At 44.6% G+C, this 21263-nt stretch overlaps 1 protein-coding gene across 9 annotated transcripts in view; it reads left to right on the top strand.

Moving 5' to 3' along the window:
- The window catches only part of SLC8A1 (solute carrier family 8 member A1), a 287090-nt gene extending 267647 nt beyond the window's left edge, over nt 1-19443 (top strand). For 8 of the 9 annotated variants that reach the window (XM_028724949.2, XM_077925478.1, XM_077925482.1 and 5 more), the window contains 2 exons: nt 3584-3859; nt 14819-19443. In XM_028724949.2, the coding sequence (XP_028580782.2) occupies nt 3584-3859; nt 14819-15195 (653 nt within the window). In that variant the 3' untranslated portion in view covers nt 15196-19443. Of the gene's footprint in view, nt 1-1982; nt 2021-3583; nt 3860-14818 lie in introns of those variants that run through there. The other variant, XM_077925483.1, reaches the window with a different exon arrangement.
- The last annotated feature ends 1820 nt before the right edge of the window (nt 19444-21263 follow it).

Raw genomic sequence — 21263 nt, 5'->3', positions numbered from 1 at the left:
TATTTCTGGCTATTCCAGAGTAGATTGAGAGTGAACTGTTGGAGATGTGTTGACTATTGTCACTAACCAGGAAGGAAGGATTTATGTTGTGTGTTTTTGGCGAGGTGCAGGTTTCTTTCTGCACTGCAAGCACCACTACATTAAGGGGAAAACAGAGTGGCATTTTCCTTTCTTCGCAATAAAACGGATCATTACCCTACTGAGAAAATGTGGCAGCCACACAGCGAGGGCACCTGAATGCTCCAGGCTTTAACAGCTGTCCAGTGTGCTCCTCCTCCTCCTCCCTTTCTGTAAGATTATATAAGCTGGTTCTCTACAATGCATCAAGAACAATCATTGCACCTGCTTGACACAAACGGGGGGGGGGGGATGTAAAAATGTTCTGTAACAGGTGGCCTTGTGGGTCAGGCAGAGAGGCTGGAGTCAGAATGGCCACTCCGCTAAGCCCCATTTTCAGACATTATGTGGGGCAAATAAGGAAATATAGCAACTTGCAGAGAACAATAGCAAAGTGGGTTCAGCTGGAAGAAAATTACATGGGAGTGGTTGGGAAGAGGGGCTTGTGGGGTCAGAGAGACATCCTACCCCCTATGTAGTCTTTTGCTCTTCAGTCATGCTAGGACCCCCATCCCCTGGGGCATTTCTGCATTTAAAAAAGACAGGCTTCTCCACTGTCACATGTAGTTTGCCCATAGAGGTATAAGGTTTGTGTAATATATTTTTAAGCAGTGAGGTCTACTCTGGAAGCATCTTCATTACAATCAGTCCAACATACCTTTCCTCTCCACAGTTAAGCTCAATGGAGTGGGGCAGTGTGATTCTGCAAGTTTGATACAGAAGTCACAGGGTACAGCTGCTCCTCCCATAATCACCAGTTCTCAGAGTAGGAACATTATGAGGGTGGGGGAGGGAGATAGATATATATTACCTGTGTGGTGTAATTAATAAAAGAATTGGCTGGATCCCTAGATCCAAACCACGGAGCTAAACACACTCTCCAGTAAGAGAGCCCCAGCAGAGTTTAAAAGTCACAAAATGTGCAGCGACAATGATGTGTTGGGAATAGAGGTTGTTAGACCCTTTAAATACCCTGTTTAGTTCACTTACAGCACTCGCCCTTCAAAATGAACAGATCACACCATTAGTAAGTCTAAAATGCTTTACTTGCAAACTCCAAAGGTCAGATTCATGTGTTATTCTATGCAGCAGCAAGAAGAACACAGGGTTACAAAATACAGAGTAATACTTCTGACCAGACGTGTTAGCCAACTTCTTCTCCGGTGGTGAGGGGGGAATGATCTGAGTCTAGCAATATAGTTCTATGGTCTAAATCACTTCATGCCTTAACCAGCCCTAAACTTGATAGTTATATTTAACTGTGATTCCCCACACCTTATTCATTGGCACACTTTTAAATAAAACAGGTGTGTTGGGTCTAGGGATGAGGGAGTCACTCTGTTCAGCTGACATTTTTAATGCCCAATTCAGACTTCCTAAAACAACACATGAACTGAAATATCCGTCAATCAGAGCACTTCAATTAAAAAATGTATATTAGAGGAAAGTGTGCATAACAATGCATGTCTCAATGAAAATAATATTTAAAAAATGCATTGCATTAAGGAAAAATGCTTACAAAAAAGTCTATATGAGACAAAATTGCATACAAAATGTGTCCATTCAGAGAAAAAATACTAAAACGCTGACAGATTTTCATGAGGGCTCTTTTAAAAGTATCTGCAAATTGGTGCAGAAATGGGGCAAACTGAACTTAAGAGAGGAAAGCAGAGAGACTGAAAGAAACCGTAATTGACAGGTTCATCCATTTCTAACTGGGTTCATGCTCTGCTACACCAACCAGCAAGGGAAAGAAAGATGTGTTTGTAATTGGGACACTGCTGAGAAATGCAATGAATTTAATGGAACTTTTAAAACTCTTTGGGATATTTAACAGTTGAATTTTACCTATTGCTCCTCTGCAGAACCATCCAAGAAGAGTGAGTAACGTGTTTGTGTGTTTTGTTCTTTTCTCTCTCCTTTTATTGCTCCTTTTCTGCTCTTACTTCCTTTACCTCTTTTCTTTACAATTTCAGGTGGTAGGCTGGTTAACCTGGGGGTGTGGGGAAGATTTTGGCTTGGGAGGTGTGTGACGGCGTGGGGTGTGCGCTACTTTGTGTTTCCATTGCATGTATGGTTTTCTCATTGCTGATGGATCGTTTAATAAAACAGTACCAACCTTTATTAACAAAAATTAAACTGAAAAGCCAGAAAATGGCCAGATTCAAAAATCAAAATAAAAACCATAAACCATTGTGCCCACTTCACTACTACCTGCCAGTGCTGCACAGAAACAAATTATGATTCCTAGTGTTGCTTTGCATTCAAATCAGGCATCATGGCGGTTTTTTGATCCAAGAAACCACAGTCTACAGTCCAGGTTTGTTCTTGATCCTAGTTTATTGGAGCAAAACATACAATAATCCCCATTTGGGATGTAATGCTAAGCTAGGATTCATAGTTTGCTCCCACTATATGCTAGTGGGGAGGAGCGAAACATGAGCACACATTCATGGTATACCATTAACTATGGTTTACTTTGACCTGAGATTTCAAGTGAAGCGGGGGAATAGAGATGTGCAAAATTATGCAAAGCACAGGAAAAATAAATAGAGATAAAGAATTAGATGATTGATCACGAGGGCACAATTTTCATCTGTGGGTTGTGAGTTAAAGCCATGCTTTATGCAATATGAACTGAAAATTAAAATATTAAAGATGGCCTTTCCTTGTAACCATGAGTGATAACTTTTGTTTATTAAGCTGCATGCTACTTTCCTTCAGTTTGTTAAAAAGGCACCTATGGTAAGGCTGTGCTTAATATGCAAATATTTATATGTATATATTCAGTTAATGAGTTAAAAGAATATATCTAGTGGATTGACAGCCCTTTTTGAAAAACCAGCCTTGCATACGTGCCTCTGCAGAACCTCTTCTTTTAAACATAATCATAATTATCCTGATTCTGTGAAATATTGAGGTGATGGACAGTGAACATAATGCAAAGAAACCACCTTATTTGTCTGCTTCATTACAGCAACAACAACATGTGGATTTTTGTGTACCAGCAGCTTTGGGGAGGACCAGGTGTGCGCTGTGGGTAGGGAGGCAGTGTGCCATTTGGAAATCCTGCCGCGCCGTCAACCAAAGTGGTTCAGGCCATAAGCGCCACGGGCGGAAATAATAATAAAGCATATGAATATATAAAACCACCTTATGTGGACTCATATCATTGCTCTGTCTAAGCCAGTTCTGTCCACTCCAGTTGGTACCTCTGGCACCTTTTCCAACCGTGGTATTTAACAGCATCCCCCAGCCTCCAGGTGCTTTCAACTACAACTCCTATCACCCCCAGCCACCATGGCCACCATGGAGTTGTAGGCTACAGGGACCAGGTTGGGGAAGACTGCTATCTGTGGAGCATCCAGCATCAATGGGATGGTAGTGTACGCCAGCTGCAAGTGACTAGAAAAGCCAGTTTTCCACTGACGCCTCTCTCTTCCCGTGTTGTTGCTCATTTTTCCAGGAGAAGATGATGACGACGACGAATGTGGGGAAGAGAAGCTGCCCTCCTGCTTTGACTATGTGATGCACTTTCTGACCGTCTTCTGGAAGGTCCTTTTTGCCTTTGTCCCCCCTACGGACTACTGGAATGGTTGGGCTTGTTTTGTTGTGTCCATCTTAATGATCGGCCTTCTGACTGCCTTCATCGGGGACTTGGCGTCCCATTTTGGCTGCACCATTGGGCTGAAGGATTCTGTGACTGCAGTCGTGTTCGTTGCATTGGGGACTTCAGTGCCAGGTAAAAAAAACACAAAAGAAACAACACCAAAAACGCAAATATAGTCACAATAATTTCGTGCCTTGCCAATGTTTTTCATGCCATCGTACTCTGCTGTGCAGGGGGGGGGGGGGGGGATCCCAAGAGACCTGGCAACAGTCCAGGATTTTCCATCTGGACTGTGTGTCTATGCAATTTGTAACACAGATTGTAGGAGGAAGATTTAGTTAACAATTATCAACCCATTTATTTGCAAAACAATTATTTTAGAACCAAGCGGGTTATTCCAGAATATGTAATGGGCTGCTTGCAACCTTAGTCGATTTACTTCTAAGTAGCCTTAGTTAAATTGTAAGGAGCATATTACTTGTTCTATGAGTCATTTTGTAAAAATGCACATAGCAGTAGGTTCTGGGGAGCCAAATCGGAAGGGTAGTAAGGAGATAATTAACCTTTCTGCTACCAATAAGACCTTCCCTTTATGCACACAGAAGCTTGGGGCAGATTGGTTTTTGGCAGGATTGGGTGGAAGCTTAAACTACTACTCCCTGCTCCCCACAGACCCAATTCTGATCAGGAGGCCCAAATGCTGCCGTTTGTATTTTTAAAGCCATTCATTAAACTATACATTTAGTGTCATGAGTCGTCTGGCCCATATACATACAAGAGACTCCTGATGATTCAGATGACGCTCAGATAATCAATTGCAGAGGAGAGCACTGAATGAACCTTATGTATTGTTTGCACACACTTGTACCCCAGTTTGGAGCACATGCGTCAAATTTTAGGCTGCGTATTAAAACCTTATACAAGAAATCAGGGGAAATAATCAGGTCAGAGAACAATTAAAGGCATTAAACAAAGCAAAAAACATGCTCTTGAGCAAGAGACCTAAATATTTTCTGCCAACCAGATATTTACATATTAACCCTAGAATCTAATGGAAGAGTCCTCATAAGAATTTGAAATAATTGCTGTGTTTTGTGTTGCTTTTCTCCGAATATATATTTGATGAGTGCATAACCAAAGACAGAGATGAGGAGTGTGTGGCCCTCTAGTTGTTGCTGGACTCCAACTCCCATCAGCCCTAGCCAGCATGGAACCCACTGCCTTGTCACACAGGAGGGAAGGAGCGAGGATAAAATTTGATGCCCGCAAAGCCAGATAAACAAGGCACCAGAGATTCTCCTATTAAAGCCCCATTTAAATGAGCGAGAGCAGCGCAGTAGTGCTGCTGTCAGAACAGCTCTTATCCATCAGCCACATGTGTTGAAATCCATCACATTCAAGGGAGCTATATGCAAAATATGTTAGCTGCATGCTGAAAAAAATCCCCAGGGGCCTAAGTCTTTTACGCTGGGCACCATTCACAGTGGCAGTGGTTCTTAAGCTGTCGCCCCACATGCTAAAGAGGTAACCCACTTCCCACTTTAAATCTAGGCTGAAGAGCAGCGTGCGTCTTTCAGTATGAGCTGAAGTTTGTCTTATTCCAGGTCCAAATGCTTTGTTCATCTAACATAGAATTATCTGCATCAGCTGCTTGCTCTTTCGGACACTGCAGGGTCTCAAGCAGAGAAGGATCTTTCCCATCCACTGTTACCTGACCCTGTTAAGGGGAGGCACCGTGGTTTGACCCTGCGACCACCTACCTTTGAAGCATGTGCTCTGGCGCTAAACTAGACTCCCTCTCTCAAGTGTTGCTTCCACCACCAGCAGCAAGTGCAGTAGGCACTTCAAACAAAACAACCTTCTTCCACACTGTGTGTGGTTCTCCATGCACTCATGCCACATATACCAGTGTGTCCTAGCAGTAAAGGGCAAATTTGGAGTCTGAGTGCTGTGGGTTAAACCACAGAGCCTAGGACTTGACAATCAGAAGGTCGGCGGTTTGAATCCCTGTGACGGGGTGAGCTCCCGTTGCTCGGTCCCAGCTCCTGCCAACCTAGCAGTTCGAAAGCATGTCAAAGTGCAAGTAGATAAATAGGTACCGCTCCAGCGGGAAGGTAAATGGTGTTTCTGTGCACTGCTCTGGTTTGCCAGAAGAGGCTTAGTCATGCTGGCCACATGACCCGGAAGCTGTACGCCGGCTCCCTCGGCCAATAAAGCAAGATGAGCGCTGCAACCCCAGAGTCAGTCACGACTGGACCTAATGGTCAGGGGTCCCTTTACCTTTACCTTTTTAATGCAAAAACTTTTGAAAGTCTTTTCCCATGTGGTGTCCATGAAGTCATGCAGTGATCTGCAACGAGCAAGTAAACTAGAATAGTCGTTCTCAGTACGGGAGAGATTTTAAGAAATATTTGCCCATTACTGGTTCCATCTGATATGAATTACCTCTGCCCACTGAGCTGCCAGCACTGCACCGATCTGTAACATCATACGTCAAGGAAGGAGTCCAGGATGTAGCTAATTCCCAAGCCAGCTCTGTCCCTGTTCCGGTTAGCATGGCAATGGCTCTTCCCATGTAGTTTTGGGTTTAGTATCTTTTTTCAAGCAGTGTTGAAGGACACACACTGCAGCCCTTCGCTTGCCACTAAGTCATGTGTCTCCATGGACTGATGGTCTCCAATTCCCATCAGCCCCAGCCAGCTCTGGCTGGTGATCAGGAATGTTGGGAGTTGCAGCTCACCAATTTCTGGAGGCTCTCAGGTTCCTCACAAATGTAAAAAGGGGAAATACTTTTGCACTGTAAAGAGCATAACAATATTGACCTCCGTTGCAGGGACATTGTGAGGATCACCAGGCTAATGCATGTGACCTGCTTTGAACACTTGGAAAGTGTTGTCTAAGAGGGATGGACCTGCTCTGCAAAATCTATGGGTTCTGGGGCTGTGCTAGGACAAAGAGGAGGTGACTTTGTTAGCATTTGTCTCACCCTCCAATCCATCCTAGCTCCGACCTGTGGATCTGTTATATAAAACTATATTTGCATGAGAACTGAGAGGTCATTCAGTCTGAGGGAAAGGTTTCATGGCTGGGTTGTTTTCGGGAACAGTTCTTCCAAAAATATCTCATGCCATCTATCATGTATCTCTCATATGCTGGAAGCAAGATTGTGTGTGTGTGTGTGTGTGTGTGTGTGTGTGTGTGTGTGTGTGTGTGTTCCCCTAGCATCCCCAAACATGCAAAGCTTTTTTCCCCCACTTCAAAGCAGCAGCTTCAGCCAACCTTTCATTTCTGAATATAACAGCCACTTTCTAGCATGCTCATACACAATTCCTGAAAACAGAGTGGCATTTAGCATCGGGGGCTGTCTTTTGCTGCGGGAACAGCTAATGAAACTCTCTTTTAATGACTATTGAAATAGAAAGCTCCCTTTTCTGTTGGTGCAACGTCGGTTCACGTTACTTTGAAAGAGCAAACTCGTTATGAAACTTGTCGCAGTCTCTAAAAATTACTTACACTTCTGTAAGCCTGTTAAGGGCTGAGGCGCTTACAGAAGGGAAGAGGGCTACTCTGCGGCGGGATGGTGACATTTAACTGCATTGCAAATGCGCAGCACAACATCAAAACCAAGTAACTTGCAACAAAAAGCTAAGCCAAGGGGATTTCCAGCCACACACCCCCCGCCGCCAAGCAGTCATCACTTATCCTAAGAAAATATGCAGATTATAAATGATCAGCCTGACAATAATCTTTTCTACAATGAAAATGACAGCTTAATCCTTGAACAGGCATCTATAACCATCCCCATTCTCTGTGAAGGCATACCATTAATAAATGACACTTTACTTAGACTAAATATGCAATGTAGCCTCATTTATTAATTGCTGCTTATTTCTGTAGCGTAAATTCACATGGTAATAATGCCTGCATATTGATACAGCAATTCAAAATGTTCCAAGTGATTCAGTAAATATTAGCTCTTTAATCCTTACAACAACAACCCTAGGTAGGGTTGTGGCCCTCCAGATGCTGTTGGCTACAGTTCACATCCTGTTTGGCCCCAGGCAATGCTGGCTGGGGCTGATGGGAGATGGAGTCCAACAGCTTCTGCGACATCACAGGTTCCCCCTCCTTGATACACCACCATAGCAAGATTCCATCTGCCTGCCTAATTCTAACTGACTGGGCTTTGAGCAGAGAAGCGCCGTATCAGCATCATGGAGCTTAGCAAATTAATCACATTAACAAGGGACAAACATTTGAACCATCCTTTTTCTTTGTTGAATATTTATTTATTTATTTATTTATTTATTTATTCATTTTACTTATTATCGCCCTTAGTCTAAGGATCACAGGGTGTAAATCACACTGTTCCAGGTTGAAGTTAACTCTTTATTAGCAAAAACAGAATTGGTACAGGCGTGTCAGGCCTAATGAGCACAGCAACTCATCTCCAGTAGGTCTTGTCCCCATGAAGCAGTTGCTCAGACTGAAGGTTCCCCACCTCCCCACAGCTGCCTAAGTCCCCCTCCTCTCCAGGTTTTTTCCCAAGCAACCAGAGACTGCGCCTGTGTGCCACCAATCTCTCCTCCACCATCTTCATACCTCTTCTGGTTCCGGGAAACAAGAGGGTAGGGGAACTTGTTGCAGCAGGAGGGGAAGACACCCGTGGCTCTTCACCAGCCTGACTCATGTCTGCCTCTTGGCCTCCGTCCTCTCCCTCCCCTGATTCAGCTTCCACATCTGATTCTGGATGTCTTTCTACCACAAACTTTCTCTGCTCCCTAAGTCCCATGACCTCCTCAGCTTCCGGCAACTCCTTTCCCCAGTCTTCTCCCTCTTCATTGTCCCACCACCAATCCCCAGGCTCGTAGTCTTCTTCCCCTAGGGGTTCCTCAGCTGGTTTCTCCCACCATTCCTCTGCATCCAACTAGTCCATAACCCAAGGTGGTTTACAATATAAATATCCACTCCTTCCTCTGTCTGCACCGGTTTGTAATTATACCTTTACTTTTGTTTTACTGCCAGTAGAAAGGGGCATTTAAAATCAGCCAGAAACCTCAAATGTTGCCATGTATAATCACCCCATAGCAAGAGAGCATCTGTTCAGGGTTCTAGCTAGGCAACCAGTCAAATGCTTCTCCAGAGCCCTCTAGGAGGAGTGGGGTTCTGAGCTACCATGCATAGGACTGTGCTGTAAGTTGCAAGCACAGCACCAGTTGCATTGATGGCACCTAGTTTTTGGCAAACGAACTTATAGGCATCTCATCACGTTGAAACAGCCGAGCTGATCTTGGAGTGGAACACATTAATAAGCCAAGTAATTGAACTATCCCTATGAGTCATTCAAGTGCAACAGCAAAGTGAATATAATATATTATCAAGTTCCCGTTTGAGAGACTGGATTCCTTAGCAGATTGCAATAACATTTTATGACATAATTTAATTCCACTGACCTCAATGAATAATGAGGTGGTGCTTAAATCATGTGTAAATAATGTTTATTACCATTTTTTGAAACAAAAAAACCCCCATGACTTTTAAAATATATAGAATATCCCATTAAATGATATAAAGAGTGCAGCAGCAGCAACTGACTACATAAAGTACGGTACATTATCCCATACTTGGGGCTGGAGCGGTGAAAGAATAAGGCCAGGATTTGGGGATATATGCTTCAACGTATCTCCTTACTCACTGGGGTAGGGTGCCAACAAAGTGGCTAAATTCTACAGCAGATTTCTCTGGCAGATGCTTTGTCCTTTAAATTTTAAATGAATTTTCTTATTCATCAGCTTTGCAACTCTACGATCTTGCAGAAATGTTTATCACAGTTGGATCCATCCATAACACACAACTCCACTCCCCCACCCCATCACTTTTGCTAAACACTTGTCCCGTTCCGTCACTCTGAATGTGCAGAGATCTTTTTGTACCTGTGCGCATGCAGCTTAAAAATAAATAAATCACAAGAAATAGGCAAAAGAGCCATTTACTGGGCTCTACCCAGCATGCTTCAGTATGGGCGAAATAGTGGTTTGTGCTTACAACATTCATATCCATTTTGATTTGGGCTTGTTTTCGTTTTCTAAAATTTAATACAGAAGTCCTGCACAAGACTTGATATGTAGCCATACTGACATTCTCTGTTTATATACTGCAGTGACAATCTCCAAGGTAATCCCCGACACATGTTGAGATTCTGAAAGAACTTGGTTGTTGACATTCCAACAGCATGCGGCAACTGGTGGAAATAGGTGTACAACATTTGGATTGCCAGAAACAAAAGGGGGTAGCCCTAGCTAATGTTAGACCTACTCAAGAGTTGAGCCACTGAAATTGATGGTCATGGCTAACATAGGTGCATTAATTTCAAGGGGTCAGCTCTGAGTAGAACTTAAGATACAACCCAAAATGGCTAGGTTGCACTCAGGCGAGGAGCAAATAAAAGTAGGAATGTGGTGATGGAGACCCAAATATCACCACACGCATAACAACCCGCTCACCACAAAAAAGTGTGCTAATGAACCTTCACGCTAGCTGTGTTAGGGGGCTTGCAAATCTGCCCTTTACTGCATAATCACCTTATTCTTTTCCATTTTTTCAAGGCCTCAGTTGGTTAGAGTGTGGCACTTATAACTCCAAGATTGCAGGTTCAGTCCCTGTATGGGACAGCTGCATATTCCTGCATTGCAGGGGGTTGGACTAGATGACCCTCGGGGTCCCTTCCAAATCTACAATTCTATGATTCTAATTCTATGATGTCATTCAGCATTTGCTGGTATCTCAGGATTCCCCCCCCCCCCACGTTTCGTGGTAGAAATTAAAACTACATTGAACCACTTTATCATACCCTACCACCAAAAAAAAAAAACTTGTGAGGGAGAGACTGAGAGACCTTCAGTTGTCTGGAGAATAAGACCAACTGATACTACTACTACAATAATTATTTATGACTTATACCCCACCCATCTGATTGACTTACCACAGCCACTCTGAGCAGCTTCCAACTTAATATAAAAACACATGGAGACATCAAACATTAAAAAAATTCTGCTATCCCAGTTTCATGGCAATCTGCCTAGGTAATGACCAGCATCTGCTTTGATGCTCCCATTAGAAGTACACTTACCGATTTTCCACGTTAAAATGAAATCTGGATTAAATATTTTTTTAAAGGTACAGGGTGGCATTTTGATGACATCATATGGATTTTGATGACATCATATGGCATCATATGGATAATGCAAGGGGGGGAGATGTGTGTCTAGAAGCAGCCTAAATGAGCCACAGCTGCACAACATCAGTTTTCAATGACTATCAGAGAGCAACTCTTTTGTAGCATTTTTCAAATTGAAATGGCAAGGGCTGCTCTTGCCACCTACACCCTTTTTCTTTTTTTTTACTATAGAGGTCAAACGAAGCCCAACAGTGGGCGTCTTTCGTGAGCAATGCAAGAGGCGATCTTACAGTGCCATCCGATACGGGTCTATTGCTCAGTTCAATGCGTCGTAATAATAATAATAACAAAATTTTATTTATATCTCGCCCTCCCCAGCTGAAGCCGGGCTCAGAGAGGCTAACAACAGTAAAATAACACAACATTCTAAAATCATTTCAATATAAAATCAGTTCAAAACAAATTAACGGCAACCATTGGGCTAGAGTTCTGTGAGGATTGCCAAAGGAGGGGGTCAGGCTGAGCCCTGGCCAAAGGCCTGGTGGAACAGCTCTGTCTTGCAGGCCCTGCGGAAGGATGTCAAGTCCCGCAGGGCCCTAGTCTCTTGTGACAGAGTGTTCCACCAGATGGGGGCAACGGCCAAAAAAGCCCTGGCTCTGGTCGAGGCCAGCCTAAGCATCCTGTGGCCCAGGATCTTGAGGGTGTTTTTGTTTGAAGGTCCTCTGTGGGACATACCAGGAGAGGTGGTCCCGTAGGTACGAGGGTCCTAGGCCGTAAGTCCCAGGTGTATAGGAATGCAGGCTCAATCTTGTGTTTTTTGCAGGTGCATGACTGATCCATAAAATCACCCTCTCCTGTGTCTGAAAAATAGCCCCTGGGCCGTGGCCCTGACTCTGTGATGGAGTGTCTGTCAGAAACTCCTGTGTCTGCCACATCAATAGCCACAGAGGAGCCGAGTAATTCTGACATCAATTATGGAGCATAATTATTAAGTTGTTGGGGTGCTGCTGAGACAAAAGTGTGGCGAGATTGCCTTTTTCCTTTCCTACAGCAATTATAGAAATTTCCAGTGTGCTATTTTTATGGGTAAAAGCAGCTTTTGAATTTCACTGTAAATTAACTTTCTTGCTATATTTATTTGGCCTTTTCTTTCCCTGGGAAAGAAGAGCTTAGCTGCCAGCTGGGATTTCATAATTCTGCTTTCAAAACTCCATGGGAAGAACATGTTTCTAAAACTTCTTGTGCTGGCGGGGAGCAGTTTGGGGGCAGGGGGGGAGAAGGAACGAAATTTTAAACAACCGCTGTTTTTTTCATGAGCTATTCTTTATCTCCCTTTTACCCAGGTTGACCTGGGAGTGCTTAAGTGCATTAAGTAATCACTTTGTTGAACAGTTTGCTGCATCGTCTTTGATCACCCCCAAATCTTCCTAAAAATATTGACTTATGCATTTTGGGTGGGTTTTAAATGACACTTTTCCTCCTCTAATGAAATGGATATTTATTTGTTGTCGGAGTACCACAAAGTCAACAGATGGCTGGAAAGATAAAATATTGGGATAAGTGGAAAATAACCAACACTGGTTGAAAGTGCAGAGAAGGCGACTCAGTGTAGACTTAGTAGTAGTAGTAGTAGTAGTAGTAGTAATTAGAGGCAACTCAAAGCAATGTAATTCTGTGCCCCTCTAAACTATGGTTTGCAAAGTAGCAACCAGCCTCAGGAAAGAGTGCTTCCTTTGCCCTGCTCTTCTTCCCCTCCTTTGTAGAGTAACATCCTCTCTTCCTATGCAGGTGTTAAATATGGCTTCAGGTTACATGTGAGCTGGTGTGATGTAGTGTCTAAGGACAGAGCTATGAATAAGAAAGTACCTGGTTGATTTAAATCTCTTCTCCGCCATGAGAGCTCAGGCTTTCTCTCAGGGTCAACCTATTCATCTGCAATAGAGAGGATAATGAGACTGACTTACAAGGCTGTTGGTAAAGACTGCAACCCAATAATGAATGTAAAATGCTATACAGGCAACTCCCCCCTTACTTCTTGTTGTTTAGTCGTTTAGTCGTGTCCAACTCTTCATGACCCCATGGACCAGAGCACGCCAGGCAACTTACGCAGGGGGTTATATTCCGGGGCCCCACACGCATAAGTAAAATCACGTAAAGTAGGGAGCACTCCTTAAGCTCCTCTTTTTACCTGCTCTCCATGCTCATTTTCTTTTATACAATACATTTGCTTCCAGATTTCCAGAAAGGGCAGGGAACAGTGCGTCCAAACCCTCTGCAATACAGCTTCCTCCTGCCCAACAGCTATTGAGCGAGGTAGCGCAGCAGCAGTGAATGCTCCCACATGCTGTTTTGGAACCCATAAGGGTTGTTGTTGTTTTTGGGAAAAAAGCTTTTAAAACCTTTATTTGTGGACTTTTGGCTCACTGACATTCTCTTCCGGGGTTTGAATTGAATTATTTATTTATTTTATATGGCACCATGCACATTAGTCGATCATGGGCAACTGGGAGTTGCTTCTACAAATGTTAATGGTTATTATTATTGACAAAACCCACGTTAACCATGGGTCACTTGTGCTAGAAACCATGGCTTGGAATTGATTTTGGAATCACGGCCACATGGGAATTTCGTTGGGTTAACCATGGTTATCAAGATGTTCCCCAAGACTAGCAACCGGTTTGTAAAGCATCATTTGCAGGGTGCTATCCTTACCAGGCACAGAGTAGAATCGATTGTTAGAAAAAGTGGGTGCCTGCACCATGGGTCACACCTCGTAACCTTTGAAAGGGAAACTTGCGTGGAATAAATCTGTAAACTGAAGGTGCTGTTTATCCTTTTCATCTGCCTTTCCTCCGGCTATTATAAGAGAAGTGAGAAGCAAGAGTGCAGGTCACCTAAATATCTGCATATTGGTGCTTGCTTAAAACCAAACCCTCTCATAGACTCCTGTGGCTTTTGAAAGGCAAATCATCTTTGGATGGGATCTAGAAGGTGAGAGAGAACATGCTAATAAGAATGTATTCAAACTTTCAAGCAGCTTTCTGCGACTTATTCTCATGGGAAGCTACCATAGAATAGGGCTGTGCATATTCCATTTTCAGATAAGACCCCCTTTATGCCTGAATCTGGCTACTTTAGGCTTGCAGTCTGAGGTTCTTGCTCTGAGAGGATCTCAGTTTTTCAACTGAGACTGGGTGCTTAGCAACTAAGCTTTCCTGCAGGTTGACTTTGGTTTCATGTTTAAATTGATGGCTGAGTTAAGCTGGTATGTGAATTAACCATGGGCATGCTGGAGGGCACGGGAAATATGCATGCAATGAGACTGCTAGCACATTTGCAAAGCTAAGCAGGGTACAGATGATTTCAAATTGGATGGGGGACGGCGTGTTGAGATTCCTGCGTTGCAGGGTGTCGGACTAGATGGGCCTCCAACTCTATCATTCTATGTGTATATGTTGTTAGTGAATTAACCCTGTACTTGCTATAAAGGTGGTTGGGAAATTAAACAGCAAAGTAGAGGAGGCTGTACTCTGTGAAAATGGGGAGGAACAAATCTGAGAGTCTACCCCGGAAGCCTACCGGTGTGCAGTGGCGTAGCGTGGGGGGTGCAGGGGGGGCCGGCCGCACCGGGCGCAACATCTGGGGTTAGGGCAAATCCACAGGTTAGGGGGCGCAAATCCACGGGTTAGGGGGCGCAAATTACTTGCCTTGCCCCGGGTGCTGACAACCCACGCTACGCCACTGCCGGAGTATATTTATGTGACAAGGCAAGTTGCAAAGACTGGTTCACACCGCAAATGACGTTGCATTGCTAAGCAAGTTGCCTTCCGCTTTGCCCTAAGATGCCGCCACCAAGCCCCTTGGGGTGGCAAACAGGTGCAAGATTAACAACGGTGTTTCTTTTCACTCCGCAGACACGTTTGCCAGCAAGGTGGCAGCCACGCAGGATCAATACGCAGACGCTTCCATAGGCAACGTCACCGGGAGCAACGCAGTGAATGTTTTCCTGGGGATTGGTGTCGCCTGGTCCATCGCTGCCATCTACCACGCAGCCAACGGCAGGGCATTTGAAGTCCAACCAGGCACCCTGGCTTTCTCCGTCACCCTCTTCACTATATTTGCTTTTATCAGTGTTGGCGTGCTCCTCTACCGGCGGAGACCGGAGATTGGAGGTGAGCTGGGCGGGCCACGGACTGCCAAGATTCTGACCTCATGCCTCTTTGTGCTCCTCTGGCTCTTGTACATATTATTCTCATCTCTGGAAGCCTACTGCCACATACAGGGCTTCTAAAAGAACTATTGGAGAGAGCATCTATATGTATCTATATATACAGAGAGAGAGAGAAAGAGAGAGATAGGTATATAGATATAGATCTAATATTATTGAACTGAGGAAGAAAAGACATTTTGCCATGTTCACTTATCTACTGATGGAATGTAGCTTTGCGGTAGGAGTTTGGAACCTGCAGGACTCTCCACCAGGGGCAGCGTGATAGAAACGGGGGCACAGATGCAGGGCCATCTTTGCAACTCAACCTACGAGATCACGATGGAGTTACTTTCTATTTCCCCCTTCTCCTCCCCTAGATGAGGATTGATCCGATTGCAGTTGGGGGGGAGGGCCTTGATTGGAATGGCAAAAGGCCAGGTTCAGCTATATCGTATTGAGTGGATGACTTTTCCAAGGGGAGTTCTTGACTTTCTTACCGATATCTTTGTTGCCTTCTTCATAACTCAAGAATGAGCCGAATCATCGCCCTCAAAGAAAACATGTGAGTGTGGAGTGACATACACGGTCCCGGGGGCTTTCTAGCCTCCATGCTGTTTTGGGGTGTGGTTGGTTGTTGTTGGTTTTTTTGTATTCTTCCCCCTTTGCTGTCCAGCTATTAAGAATACCTTACGTTGAAAACAACCACACAAATCCCTTTTCCCGTTTTTGTTTTTTTCTTTTCTTTTGGAACTGTATTTATGATTGGTGCATCCAGTCCCCCTTTAAAAGAAAAACGATCTTCTTAGACAGCCTTTGACCAGCACTCCATTTGCTCCGAAACTGTGGAATTTACAGACACATGCCCAAAGCCCTAATGTCCAACTCCTGCTTCGCTTTTTTGTTCTCGCTCTGACGTTCACTTACCTCCTGTGCCCTTGCCCACCCTGCTGCCACTCTTCGCTGCTCTGCTCCTTCTCATGCTCCTCTTTGGGAATGCTTTCATGGTACTTGCTGTAACACTTTGCATGAAAGAAGCAAACCATAATCTGTAATATAGCATTGAATAGCGGTGATAGTCTGCTCAGCGATGCCGATTGAACACTGAAGATGCAAGTATGTGGTCTTTTTTCTCTCTCTCTTTCTTTCCACACTTTTCCTTTCCTTTTTAACAAACAGGACGAGAGGCAGGAAGTAGCTGGCAGTCCTTTGCTCTGCATAAGTGTCCTCAGAAGCAATAACCAAGAGATGTGTGGAAATGCGTGTGTTTTAAAAGGGAAAATTTGCGCAGAGTCTTAGGCCATTCTAGAAAGGGATCTTACCTGCCAGCCAAGCTTAGGATGAACTTGAACATAGGAACCTGCTTATACTGAGTCAGGCCAATGGCCCATCTAGCACAGTACTGTCTACTCTGACTTGCAGAGGCATCTTCCAGCTACCTACCATTTTTAACTCAAGAGTCCATGGATCAAACCTGGGACTTTCAGCATACAAAGCATAGGCTCTACCACTGAGTTACAGATGTGTAGAACCTGCTTTGCATCTAGTCTGTATGAACTAAGTGGGTCTTAGCATTGCTCACGCTAAGTATGAGTAGCCATATCAAGCCCTAAATAAGCGGAAGACCCTTGAGCTTTCCTTCAAGTGTCAGTTTCCCCTCCCCAATATATTTATGCTGTGTTTGTTTCTGTCTTTAAGTACCTGATGTGCCAACCCTTTGGCACCTTTGGCTTCAGCACTTTGAAAACCTGTACCCTGGTCCAGCCTTCATGAAGCGCACCTTGCAGACACAGTCAGATTTAGTCCCCTCCAATGGATGTTAAACATTCCACTACCCACCAATCTTCATTGTCCTAGCTAGGAAAAGTGGCAAATCTTGCATTGTCCAGCAGTGGATGCATTTTGTCCCTGGGAACTAGAAGGTGGACTCCTGCTATTTATTAGTTATTCATTGTGAGCTATAGACTCAGTCCTTGTACAATTGCACAGAGAGGTACTGAAACAGCTTTTGCTTTGGAACTGCCATCATCCAGCGCTCAGGTACAGAGGATGCTTGCTTTGTTGCTGGGTTGTTTGTTTTTTCCATCTCTCCCCGTCCACCTTTCTTCCCCCACACCTTTCTCATTTATCAGATCCCCACCCTGTCTCCAAGCTCTGGTGCTCATGGAAGGAACAAGCCATTTAGAAAAGGATCAGAACAAGGGAAGTCAGCCAGTCTTAAGATACCACCAGGGTAGCATGGAAGGACCCTTCAAGGCATGGCTAGAGGGAACCAAAACCCTGTGGTGATTGTAGGAAAGGATCAGGTCTACACATCAGGAGATCCAAAAATAGAAGTGAAGGGGGCTGCTTGGCAGTTATGGGCCACTGATGCTTGCTCTGTAGATGGAGAAGATGCAGGAGTGGTGAGGAGAGAGAATTCTGACTATAGCAGCTTGGAACTACTTGAGTGGAGACGAAAATGGGTACCCAGGGCTGAGCAAGGGGAGCTGTTCAAGAAAGCAACTGAATTGACACAGCAGAAAAGGGGAGACAGACCCTGCTGAAATAAATCAGCTCTCCCACCCTAATAGAACAACAAGGTCCACTTGTTGGAGGTGTGCAGGAGCTCATCACCAATGCTTCCTTCCTCTTAAGCAAAGTCTATTTACAGGGGAACAGAAACACGGTCAATCTTTTTGGCAGACAAGTGCACACAGTGTGTGCACCTTCCCTGGCCACATTAAAGCTAGTGGGTGTGCACTTCTGGAATTAAAAAAAAGACCCATGCAAACACTTCCTTAAGTGCAGTCCTGCATCTCAGTTGGGTGAGCAGTTCCGGAGAGAGCTAGGAGGATGGTTTTCAGGGTGGCGAGCAGCTGCCAACTGGAGGGAAGGCAAATCCATTCACACTTTTGATCTCCTAAAACAGTGATTCATGCTCAGGAGTGAGGTGGTTGGTCCATCTAGCTCAGTTCTGTCTACTCCCAGTGGAAGTGTTTCTCTGGGGTCTTGCATCGGACATGCCAGAGGCTGCAACCAGGACCTTATGTGCAAAGCGTAACAGCTGTGGCTCTGTAGTGTGTGCGTGGCCTTATGATTTGAGTGATATTGCTTGGGGACAAAAGGAAGGTGGTGGAATTTGCAAGCCATGCCCCAAAACCCAAGCCCTAGTCTTTCTTCCGTTAGTACATCTAATGGCAGTATCAGGGAGCGTCCTTAGAGCCACATTATTTCCTCTATAGATTGACCCCAAACAACTGCTCTTCTCTCACACCATGACACATGGAGTGATTTCCCCCCCCACACACACACACACATAAATATATATAATCACATGCCAGGAACAAAATGGTTGGGTGTATCCATTCTAAGAAGCAGGAGGGGGCAGATAGCAATAGACCACCTCCATCTTGTAAAACAACAGGAAGCTGTGTCCATGCACCTTAGCTGGACCAGAACATCAACTGCTATAGGATCATTTGTTAAACGTCAGAGGAAAATCTAATTGTATCATTAACCCTATAATGACTGGATGGAGGATGTTGCAGGGGGAGGTGGGTTCTCTCTTTGTATTAGCAGATTTCTTACTAGACTGTAGCCTCCAGATTCATTCAAATCCGTGGTATTTTTGCCAATGTAATGAATGAGAGGTGTGGAATGGCCCAGAGCCATGCTCGAGAGTTCCCTGTTCATTTTAAGTGGGGTGGGGGGAGAAAGGCAAGCTTTAAATGCACATTTTGTTGTCCGTTGAAATGAAGGAGAAGCCCTGTGCACACAAAACACTTCCCTGCGCCTATCCTTCATTATTTGTGATTGCGGAAATAAACCACTGCTGGTCAAATCCTTAGTAGCTTCTTCTGGGCCAGTCTTGTGAATGAACTTTCCATCCGCATCACATGGTAAAAGGGACAGAGGTTAGCCTAGGCTTTTGCCCAGTCTGTGGAATGCTTGAGTTGCCCTGTTGTGAGTTTTTCTTTTTAAAATGGAGTGAATAATATTTCCCTCCCTACCCCCACACCACGCAAAAAAAAATTCTTCACTTTTTGAGGATTTATTTTTCCTGTTTGGTTTCATTTGATTTGTTTGTTGGGGTGGGTGGGGGAGGGGAGAAAATTAAGCAACGATTGGGGTTGTTCAGGGATTATAATAATAATAATAATAATTAATATTATTATGGCTGTGTTTGTGTAAAATTATTTCATTTCATCTTGTTTGTTTGTTTTCCTTCATTTTTATTTGCGTGTATTGTGCACAGTAACGGAGAGGCAGTGAGTACACTGATTGTGATCAATGGTACACTGAGGCACAGAAAAAAAATAAAATTTATAATTGGTTCTGATTTGAACATTAGTACTGCTGCATTTTCCCTGTGCGTCTCATTTCTTCTTCCATTGACACCTCTCATTCATGTGTTTGTGTGCGTTTTTATTGTTATTTGATATGTTCCTTCCATGGTCTTAAGTCCTTAGTGGGCTCCTGCAAAGCCGGGGTTTTAGATGCAAGATATCCATTCAGAAAGACAGTATCCATGTTTTTCCCCCCAGGCAGGTACAAAACACAATCAGAGAAATAGCCATGTTGCTGTCCATTTCCCCACAATTCACACACTCTTGTTCTATTCAGTACCCACTAACACACACACACACACACACACGACACACACACACACACACACACACACTACAACTGTTAAGGCCACAAGCAGAGCTGAAGTCAGAAGATACAAGGCAAAACCAGGCGCTGGTGCTGAGGCAACGTCCTCACACATCCCAAAGTCAAGATGCTCACTCAGAGAGTCACACCCCAAAGCTGGAGCTTTCTAGCGCCTGGTGGGGAAGGACTGGCCCTTGGCGGCAGCTGGCAATTATCAGGCAGGCTGGTGGTTGAGCCTCTGTGGTGCCTTTGAGCCACAGAGCTCCGTCTGCTGAAACTGCAGCGGAACCCAAACCCTGGGGGCAGAGGGACTAAGGCTCCAGCGCCTGACTGCTGGAAGTCTTGCCTCTAGACCAACATCGCTCTGGCATCTCCATCCTCCTTAAGACTCCATCCTCCTTATGACTCCATTACACTGGATTTTTATGCCAATGGGGGTTCTCATTCCCATCTGAGGCCACTTATTGCTGCACCCAGCTGGGACAGGATCGGGGCTGAAACACTACTTAATAATTGCACACTCATGCAAGCGATGTGTTGAACCCTATACAGTGTTCTTGTTCCAAAGTAGGGCATACAACAGACGTGGACAGTGTCCACTGGCACACATTTTATTTTATTTTATTTTATTTTTCTTACTTTGTAGCTGTCACAGCCACAGAGTATAAAGTTTTTTTTTAATAATAATCAAAAGTGGACACTGTTCAGCTCATGGCTCAGAAACCAGCAGATACCTTAGTGCCAACATCCAAGGGGCTTATGTAATGATGGATTCACACATCCCCATTTCCTCCAGTGGGATTACTGCATTTCTCACCTCCATGGTTTGCTTGTCTGAAACGGCCATTTGCTTTTCCCCGGCATAAGACTTTTCAAGGCAGGCAGGAAATGGCTATCCGTGGAAGGAAGGTTCACGTGTGATTAATCACCACTTGAACAGGTTCTTCCACTGCAGCCATTCCTGGAAACCTCCTAAGCTTTAGCAGTCTGACATTTGCCTGTTAAAATGAATGGGAATCTTACCATCACCCAACTTTAGATGTTGTGGAGGTAAACCTGCAGCACCTGTGCCGCCAAGTAGAAAAAGCACTGAGTTCTGTGACAGCGGAACGGGTTCCTTCAGAAGACTCTCCTTCCCCTTCCTTGGAGGTTTTTCAGCAGAGGTTGGATGGCCATTTGTCACGAATGCTTTAGTCGAGATTCCTGCATTGCAGGGGGGTTGGACTAGATGACCCTTGGACTAGGTGTCCCTTCCAACTCTAGCATTCTAGGATTCCTGGACTGGGAAATGGGGGCCACTGGTGTAGCTATGAGATAGTCAGGTCTGCATTCCTGTGTGCCTCTCCTGTAACATCACATCATCTGCTGCCCAACTGAGAATTCACAGGGCGGAATACAGCGTTGCACAAGCGGAAGTCCACTTGCAGAATTGAACTTCCTCTCCTCCCTCTTGCAGGCACCCCAAAGATCTCCAGAGGTTTCCCCATCCCTCTGGAGCAGATTTTAAAGGTGCCCAA

The sequence above is a fragment of the Podarcis muralis genome, chromosome 3 (assembly GCF_964188315.1).
Source record: "Podarcis muralis chromosome 3, rPodMur119.hap1.1, whole genome shotgun sequence".
NCBI classification, from domain to species: domain Eukaryota; kingdom Metazoa; phylum Chordata; class Lepidosauria; order Squamata; family Lacertidae; genus Podarcis; species Podarcis muralis.
Note: the sequence above shows the minus strand (reverse complement) of the source record. Positions and strands in the feature narration are given on the sequence as shown.